Source organism: Pinus tabuliformis, chromosome 7, assembly GCF_031772625.1.
Source record: "Pinus tabuliformis cultivar Carrire ecotype Pingquan chromosome 7, CPIR1, whole genome shotgun sequence".
In the NCBI taxonomy this organism is placed as follows: Eukaryota; Viridiplantae; Streptophyta; class Pinopsida; order Pinales; family Pinaceae; genus Pinus; species Pinus tabuliformis.
Window position 1 is genome coordinate 1503052193 of NC_142293.1, and position 9305 is coordinate 1503061497.

General features: G+C 37.6%; 1 protein-coding gene across 3 annotated transcripts; it reads right to left on the bottom strand.

Moving 5' to 3' along the window:
• Positions 1–2287: 2287 nt before the first annotated feature.
• Positions 2288–8026, bottom strand: LOC149253526 (uncharacterized). 3 transcript variants are annotated; one of them, XR_016267100.1, is made up of 4 exons: positions 7558–8026; positions 6355–6580; positions 2910–2971; positions 2288–2692 (listed from the first exon to the last, which is right to left on the bottom strand). XR_016267100.1 is itself a non-coding variant. In XM_089459947.1 (3 exons), exons 2-3 carry the CDS (start codon positions 6386–6388, stop codon positions 4405–4407), a joined length of 1782 nt encoding a protein of 593 aa, XP_089316073.1. In that variant the 5' UTR covers positions 6389–6567; positions 7558–7791; the 3' UTR covers positions 3685–4404. The 3 variants fall into 3 exon arrangements, 2 of the variants coding, with proteins under 2 accessions (XP_089316073.1, XP_089316072.1); XM_089459947.1 differs by lacking the exons at positions 2288–2692; positions 2910–2971 and adding an exon at positions 3685–6152 and having other exon boundaries at positions 6355–6567; positions 7558–7791; XM_089459946.1 differs by lacking the exons at positions 2288–2692; positions 2910–2971 and adding an exon at positions 3685–6152 and having other exon boundaries at positions 7558–7791.
• Positions 8027–9305: the final 1279 nt, after the last annotated feature.

The following is a 9305-nucleotide window of genomic DNA, read 5'->3' on the forward strand; positions in this document are numbered from 1 at the left end:
TACATCCACATTCTGGAAAACTCTCTTTTCAGGATTGGGTACTCAGATCCAATTTAGTACTGCCTACCATCCTCAAATGGACGGACAGACCGAACGGGTAAATCAAGTGTTGGAGGACATGCTACACATGTTTGTGATGCAACAACCACATAAGTGGGAAGACTATCTCCACCTAGTGGAATTTGTGTATAATAATGGACATCATGAATCACTAGGCATGAGCCCCTTTGAAGTATTGTATGGAAGAAAGTGCAGGGTACCCATAGATTGGAATAATCTAGTTAATAAGCTAGCATTGGGTCCTGACATGCTAGCAGAAATGGAGGAGACTGTTAAGAAGGTTCGACAAAATCTAAGGGCTGCCCAGGATAGATAGAAAGTGTATGCAGATAAAAAAAGGACATACAGAGAATTTCAGCCGAGATATCATGTATATTTAAGGGTAAAGCCCCAGAAAAGTTCCTTACAATGGAGGGGTTGTGCTAAGTTAGCACCCCGGTATTGTGGACCTTTTCAAGTCTTGGAACGAATTGGGTCAGTGGCCTATAAGCTTGTGTTACCAAGCCACATACGGGTCCACAATGTGTTCCACGTATCTTTGCTAAAAAAATATGTGTACAATCCTCAGCATATCATTAACTGGGAAAATATTCAGGTAATCGGTTAAGTGGAATATATGCCTTTTGGATAGACTGTTTTGAAGAGGTTGTGACTATGAATTGTTTTTGTGCAAGTTGAACCGGAAGGAGAGTTTCTGGCAGAACCTCTTCGTATTCTTGATCGGAGAGAAACCACTTTGCAGAAGTGAGCCATCACCCAGGTTAAAGTGAAGTGGAAGCACTTTGGCTCGGATGAGGCCACTTGGGAAGATAAGTAATTTATGGAGAAAGTTTATCCGACGGTATTTTCTGAAAGCAGAAAGAACACCAGGGATGGTGTTCCTCATGTGGGGGGGAGATGTAACACCCCAAGATGCATAAAAATTATTGTGGTTACTTAGTTTGATCTTTACCATTTATTACTTTAATTTTCTTACCCTATGATGTTAAATAATAAATGACTAAGGTCGGAGGGCCAAGAAACATACATTTGGTTACCTAAATTATTCGTAATTAAGAGAACTGGTACTTTTTACAAAAATAGAAACTGTTTACATTAATTAAAAGAAACAGTTATAAAAAGACGGTTACCCATCTACCTTGAAGGGAGATTTAGATGGGGGAAAAGAAGCCAGGAGGGATCCTAGAGTTGGGTGGAATAAACCAGTGGGAGAATTCTCAAAAAACAGTCAGTAAAAAGGTATAGGACTTGAGGCATGACATGAATCTGGATGCCCAGGGTACTTGACTGTGGCTGGAATTATTTTAACTGTGAACAGAAGAAAGTGCTCGTGGGAGGGTCTAGACATAATTGCCAGGATCGCGGTTGGGAGGAGAGACTTTCCAGAGAGGATTGAATATTACAGTTTGCTAATATTGAACAGATAAGTATCATAGTAAGATCCATTATGAATTAATGTTAGACTGTGGAAAATTTATGTAAATGATAAACTAGAACTTTTTATTACAAATTAATGCTGGAAGAATTTCTTAAATGACAGAACAACTAGGAAAAGAAATTCTTTGAAAAATGCATTAAAACAGAGAATCAAAATTACCAAATTTGCAATGCAAACAGTGGACAGTATGTTATAGCAATGCAGGCAAGATAACATGTAATACTAGTAAAGTATGGACAAATAACTTCATGCAACGGATAAATATGCATGCATTATTAAAGTATTAAGAATATTTTCTTATTATGAGCAGTGGAACAACCTGTATGAAACATTATATGATCACTAAGGAATTTATCTATGTATTATGCTATAGAGTCAAATATAAATTGAGTAATGTACTGCAAACCATTATAGGGGTAATTCTAGCTTATTCATTGTAAAAATAATATTAAAATGAAACGTTTTGAAAATGCCGAACGGATACATGAGTCACAATATAAATAAATCGCATGAAATACTACAGGACTACTGTAGAGCTGAAAAGAAAACCATCATAGAAGTGATCTAGGTGACTTAATGTATAAACAATCCTTAAAAGAATCATTCCGGAAATGTCGAATGAACTAAGGTAAACTCACTAACTTCTAATACCCTGAGCAAGGAAACAGAGTAATCTGGGCCTACAATTAAATCTGAGATGAAACAACTTCATTGTCATTCAAATGAAATGCACTGAGTTTGGTGAAATACAATCACTGTAATAATAACTTAAAGAGAACAATGCCACATTTCAGAACAACTCAACAACCTGATTATAACGATATGAATAAAACCCCTAAAATGCCATCCAATGTATAACTTAACTCAACAATGTATAAACAGAGAAAATATCTACAAAAAGACTCGCAGTCGAACAAGTGCTGAATGTTCACAAAATACATGTGTTGTGCACAGTGTTTGGCTTTCTATTATACAGTTAATTAAACTAAAAACCAAAACCTAAGCAACTCTCGGCGAAAAACTCGGCTTGATGCATAGTCTCTCTCTCGTCGAGTAGTTAATAATTTGTAGCTAAATATTCATGCCCTGAGGTAAGATTTTCCAACTTGGAAGTGACCATGGAAGCCGTAAATTCTTGAACCTTTAAGGGACACATTCCAAGCTTGATTGAACTAGGTAGATTGGGGAAAATACCTGCATACAACCACAAGCAACCAAGGAATCAGTAAGAGTTTAACCCGACGAGATTTATAAGAAGCATGATGACAGAAAGAGGGTCATTCTTACCTGGAACTAGAGAGTTTCCGCATCGAGCAACCTACCTGCAACACAATACACCCCATCAGTTAAAAAACTCATAACAGAGAGGCTATAAATATTCAGAAAAGAACCTGTTGGTTTGTATGCTTACCTCCCAAAAAGGTTTGTTGGAGCAGAGCCTCGTCCACAACATGAGCAGACTATCGAGCCACCCTGGACAGAGGCGACATTCAATCAATCTCGACACCAGGCAGAGGTCCAATGCGGAAGACAAACACAGACAATGAAAATAATCAAAACCACGTAAAGTCAAGCTGTTGGGGTTACCTACGTTCGCAAGGCTAACCATAGCCTCCATGAAAAATAGCAGAAGGACCCTGCACTGGCGGAAAACCTCACCAGACAAATTGGTTGCAGAGCAGCAAGAAACTAAGGACTGAAGACAACAACTGGTGCTAACCTCTGTTGGATACGGAAAAGTGGTTAGGGGGTTAAACCCTAAACCCTCCCCATCGTCGATTTGCTTAGCCATGATTGGATGGCATAAAACGAGACAAGAGTTAACCAGGATCAATATCAACTAGCAAAGACATGCAACAATCTCCTCTAACCACATGCCACAGGATTCAAAGTACACAGGCAAGGTAACCAAGGTCAGGTCGCAGACGGCCAACCTACCGTGGGCCATGTGAAACTCAATTACCATCAACCATATATTCAACACTAACTGCGAGGTTTGATATACATGCATTAAAATATATAACATTGATGTCGCGTATATACGAACTCAATTCAATTGCTCATTAATAATTCATAAATCCTCACTAAAGGGTCCATTATCGAGGCCTATATAGTGATGTAAATATATATATATATTTTTTTCATATAGGTTTTTATTTGTTACATTAGAAGATGAGAAAAGTTATGAAAACAATACAATTCAGGTTCCACGTGGGAAGAGCCCGAGCAGAAATAATGAACTATGTTTATGGTGTATATATATAGTTTGAGGGCAAACACAGTACACATGGTAAGATTGAGATGCATTATATAATCTTGAAAGTAGATCTAACTACTCTTACATCTCTACTAAGATTCTCATATATATCTTCTAAGATTTATCCAAATGTTACCTTAGTTTCACAGCATCAATGTGCTATATATACAGAAGGGCATTGTGATTTACAATTACATCCAAAATCCATGCTGTACAACAAATTCAACACCACCATATAAATTAAAAGGATTTTGAAATTTTGAACAGTGTTTTCCAGGCACCAGGACTCATCCCATCAATGTCCGCTGTCCAGTTCAATGTCTGTGTATTCTCATTATCAATGAACGGAGCTTCTGATGAATATGGTTTTGATTTCTGCAAATCATGGACTACGTGAAACTTCGTAATTTAGTTCATGGGGGCCCTGACCTCAGAGCCAGGGCCCATCTTCTGTCAAAACACTGCATCGTCTTGTTTTTGGGCAAACACATTTCGTTTAGTTGTAAATGGTTTCTGAATCTATGACATCATCTAGTTTAAGCCTGCTTTTCTCCATATGATGTTTTCGGCCTCTGCCTGAGGAATTTCCTGTTTGCAAAATAAAACCTCAATTGTATCTTCTAGTCTCTTGATACTACCATCTCTGCTTTCATCTAGCTTTTTTTTCTTGCACAAATACACCATTGTCAGTACGCAGATGCAACAGTTCATTCCGCAACACTGCCATTTCCCCCTTGAGTTTTTTATTTTCTTTGACCCCTCTATCAGATTCTGCCTTGATGCTGGCAATCTCTTTCTCGAAGTGAAGCAGGAGTTGCTCAAGAAAAATAATTTCGCCTTCGAGACTTTTCTCCTTATCAGGCTTCGTTAATTGCTGTTCTGAGAGTGATTCTGTCTCTTTTCGGAAGCCCTGGTATTCTTTCAGCAGAAAATGCAATTGCTGCTTACCCCAGGTGATTTCATTCACAAGTGCAGCGCTTTCTGATTCAAGAACACAGGTAAGCTTTTCCTGTTTTAGAATGGAGGCTTTGAGGTTGCCTATCTCCCTTTTCAATCCACTGTTCTTTTCTTGTAGTTCTTTTGATTTCCACTTCAAGGAACGATATCCTTCCGATGTCTTGAGCACTTGTTCTGCCAATAGTTTGTTGCGGTTCTGAAGCGAAACAATTGTGTTTTGCATATCTCGGCTTTTGTTTTTATTATCCCTGGCATGGTTTTCTAACTTGTTTGACAGTGTCTCGTTTTGGTCTTTTAGGTCATTCAAGTCTTCTTCCATGTCACCCACTATTCTGGTTTTCAGTATCAACTCTGATGCCATTATTTCTTTCTCCCTTCCCAAGGCAGAGAAAAGAATATGAAGGTTCTTAAGGTCAGTGACCTTTGCTGAAAGCTCCTTTCGTAGCTTCTGTTTTTCTTGTTGTGCACGTGCAAGGTCTGCCTGCAAACTATTGGCATCACCTTGCTCTGCCATACATCTATTATGTTCGCTTGTTAATCTAGCGTTTTCACAGCTGCCTTTTACAAGTGCTTGTAGGAGATCCCCAATTTGTTTCTGTTGGATCTCAACAAGCTCAGTTTTAGCTTGCAGTTCCTGTTGTAAAAGAGTAATTTGTTCTTGCATTGAATCAGATTGCCTATTTCTAAGATCCTCATTTTCCATCAATAAATTAGAGGTTCCATCTCCAAAACTCTTCATCCCCTGCTGCTGACAGGATGCTTCAATCCTAAGGCTGCTCTTCCCTTCCTGCAATAGCAGTTCCTCTTGCAAATTATTACATTCTTCCTCAATATATCTCTCATTCTGTCTGCTCACCACAGGATTCTGTTCCTGCTGCTCTGATGATTTACATTTCATTTTATCAGATTTGAGTAGGGTAGCCCCACTCCATTCCTTATTTTCAAGATTCCTCTTAAGGGGCCTTTGCAATTCCGTTTTGAGAGCCTTGTTTTCTTCTTCTAAGTTGACTAACTTTTTCTGCAAATCTTCAATTGCCCTTTGAATCTTCTGGTCTTTTCTGATCTCATCTTGTAATTCTGTTTCAATCTTGATGTTTTCTTTCTGGAAAACATCAGTACTTTCGCCAATTTTCATGTTTTGAGGGGTCTCACTCTCTTCTTTCAGCTTGGGAATTCCAATATGGAACTGTCTGATCTTTTCCTCCAGAACCCCATACTCGTCTCCTTTTTTCTTTGATCCATTCCTTGGTTTTTCATTCTTTTCTTTTGAGTTCTGGAGATCAGGCTGTAGTTTCAGCAGGTTCTCTATCAGCATATCCGAATTTGCACTGCTATAAATATCATTTAAACTACTGTGACAACTATCCATGATGTTTGATTCAAGCCCGTCATCAGACCTAGTTGCCAGGTGTTTATTTTTGGCCTGTCCACTATCCATGCCTGCAGAAGAAATGAGCACTGTACCCTCAGGCCTAATATTTATAACACAAAGGACAGTCCCACATCCATGAAATCAAAGTCCTTTGTATTTATAACAAAGGGAGACATGCCTGAATTTATTTAATGTTATGCAAAATATTTCATAGATAGACCTGCTAGTTATGAATCCACATATAGCAGCAATCAGCATAACGATTTGTACCTTTCAAATTTTCTTTAAGCAGATTGGAATCCATCCCTTAAATTAATATGATTGCTGGCCGCCTGATTGGGAAAAGCCGTAAGTAGCCTTCTTCGTTGGATGTGTATTAGAGCCAACTAATATGCTGCTTTAGCAGGTATTCTCTGTAGAGAAGTTGAAGAAACATTGAAATGCAGAATTACACTGTGGTAAAGCCGAACAATCAGCAAGCACCTGGCAGACAAGCCTGTATTTAGATGAACAAAAATTACTGGAATGAGAAAATTAGACAAATTGGAAGCGAAATACAAGAAGAAATATCTAATAAAGCGTTTGAAATAGGAATGGAATATATAGCAGGCATAATGTACCCTTGGCCATGGGAAGAAATGAGGACATTAATCAAATATTTCATTCCATATAAGTTTCCGAGGTCTTGTCTTCACACAGATAGCTGGCCATTTTCATCACACAGATAAGTAGAAATTCTACATTGAAAGCTATATGAAATGGTTACTGATCGGTCATATATCATAACCTAGCTCTGCTTTAGAAGTTTCATTATTCTAACTCTGCTTTTCACAATTCCCCATAAAAAAATGTACAAAATGATTAAGATTGCTATGAGGGGCAGGTTAGAATTATGAAAATTGGAGAACAATATTCACGGAAGTGTAACCAAAAAATTTTCACAATTCTAACCTACCTCTCATGATTCTCAAAAATCTTTTTTATATTTTCAAATTTTTTGTACACAGTAGTTTAATACAACTCAATTACGGATTGCTATAAATATTATGTAAATTATGAGATTCAAAATTCAAATGCTTTGTATACCATTGTCCACAAGGATAGTTTGATTAGCAATCACTAATTATAAAATATTATGTAAACCATAAAATTCAATATTCAAATAGTTACACGATTGTCCCTAAAAACTTAATTAGTTATAACTATACTATGAAATATTAAGTAAACAATAAGATTCAATATTCAAATCCCTGTAAATCAAGCCAAAACACACTCCATAGACAGTTATCATGTCAGTTTTGACTATTGCTTAAAGTTTACCAAAATCATAGAAACCTACCAGTACCATAGTTGCACTGGTTTTGGTCAATATAGTATTTAAGTAAATGATGTTATGTGTCCAGAATTGAAGCAACCAGACAAATTCAGATAGTTGAGAAAGGAAAAATAGATAATAGAAAGAATTTTTAGTACCTTATTCGATAACCTTCGCCATATCAATAGGCATATTGAATTATCTCGTCTTGCTGGCGCTCCTTTCACAGTACTGAGACCAACCATGGATCCATTATTAAATCCCCACAGCACTGGGGTTCCTTGCTGTAAAATAAAAATGAAAGTGGCCTGAGCCTTCCATATATTTTTCAATAATTCAGATAGTCAACGTTTGGCCTGATCTGGGCTTTAAATTGCCACCACGTCCACAAACCGCGTCGCCTCTTTTACGCCATGGAAACCTGCTTTACTTTGGCGTTCTGAAATAATTTGTTAACGGTAATCAAATGTTTTATAATGACATGATTGGTTTTCATAGTCGCAGGGGCCACCCAAGGCGCACAAGCCAATCATCTAACTTCCCACGTCCGACAAACTTTGCATACAATTATTGAAAGGGCAAACCTTCGTGACCCTGCAATTCACCACCCTCGTGAGTCTTCCCTGGGAGCACATCAAGATAGGTAGCCATTCACGCACATCCTGGTGGATAAAGATGAAAATGTCAGATTTGTGTGAGCTTGGTTGGAATTTCAAAACAGAGTCGCCCTGGTTTTCACACCCGTCTCACTTATTTTCAAGCTCAGCTTGAAGGAAGCATAGTGACAATGTTTTCACACCAGTCTCACTTATTTTCACAGCTCGAAGGAAGCATAGTGACCATAATGGCAAAACTTTAACTATATTGAGGGGCAAATCACCTAATAATAACGATGGATTTGACGATCTGTTTTTTCCTAACACTGGTGTGACATCTCTCTACTTTATTGGGTTTCTGGGTCTCATCATCTATTTAGTCTAAAACTGGTGTGACATCTCTCTACTATATTTTAGATTTAGGTAAGTATAAAATCCAAAGGTTGACATATACCAGTGACATTTTTTTACTGTATTGAGTTTCTGGGTCTCACCATCTATTTAGTTTAAAATTGGTGTGATATCTCTCTACTATATTTAGATTTAGGTAAGTATAAATCCAAAGGTTGACATATACCGCCTCAGTGCATTAATGGAGCTATAGCCCCAGAAATATTGGTTGTGGGAACTTACTATAACACTAAATGGTTTTTATTTTTTTTCATAATTCTCATTGAAATCCAAAATCTTGTTGGTGAAATATTTGGGTTGTTTTGGTTTGATTTTTCATAATTATTATTGGAACCTTCTTCGCGAAAACTTTGGATAGTTCTTTGCACTACTACCTCTACACATTGTCTGTTGTGGTAGATGTAACAGGGGAGGTCACAAGGAGAGGGGAGGGATACATAGTTTTGAGTCATGGAAGCTCAACATGGAAGCTTTGTTGGTGGACAAAGATCAATGGATCACCATGGATCCAAGCACTACACTGACAAGGACATGAACAAAAGACTAGACCAAATTATATCAGAAGGCAAAGAACACAATACAATTGTGTTTTTCAGATTCAATATTACTAAATGTTTTAGGAGAAGCTACAATGGACTCATTAGGGAATATGTTAGCAATTTTGTATCATTACAAGTCCCCATTGAACAAATTGTTCAGGAGGAAAAAATTGTATTGGCTAAGGATGAAGGATGGAGACTTGGTGACAAGCATTAAACTGCCTTCAATATTGTTGTCACTGTTACAGGCCATTTTTTTTGCATCTAATCAAATGCCCTAAAAACCGGATCAATCAACACCCCTGACACTTTTTCATTGTCCCTTTGCAAATCTCTACACATTAGCTCTCCAAAAAGTCT

Coding starts and splice junctions, on each gene's coding strand:
- LOC149253526 (XM_089459947.1), bottom strand. CDS start 6,388: ATGGATTCCAATCTGCTTAAAGAAAATTTGAAAG. Junction 6,153..6,354: donor GCTTAAAGAAAATTTGAAAG/GTACAAATCGTT, acceptor TTTCTTCTGCAG/GCATGGATAGTGGACAGGCC.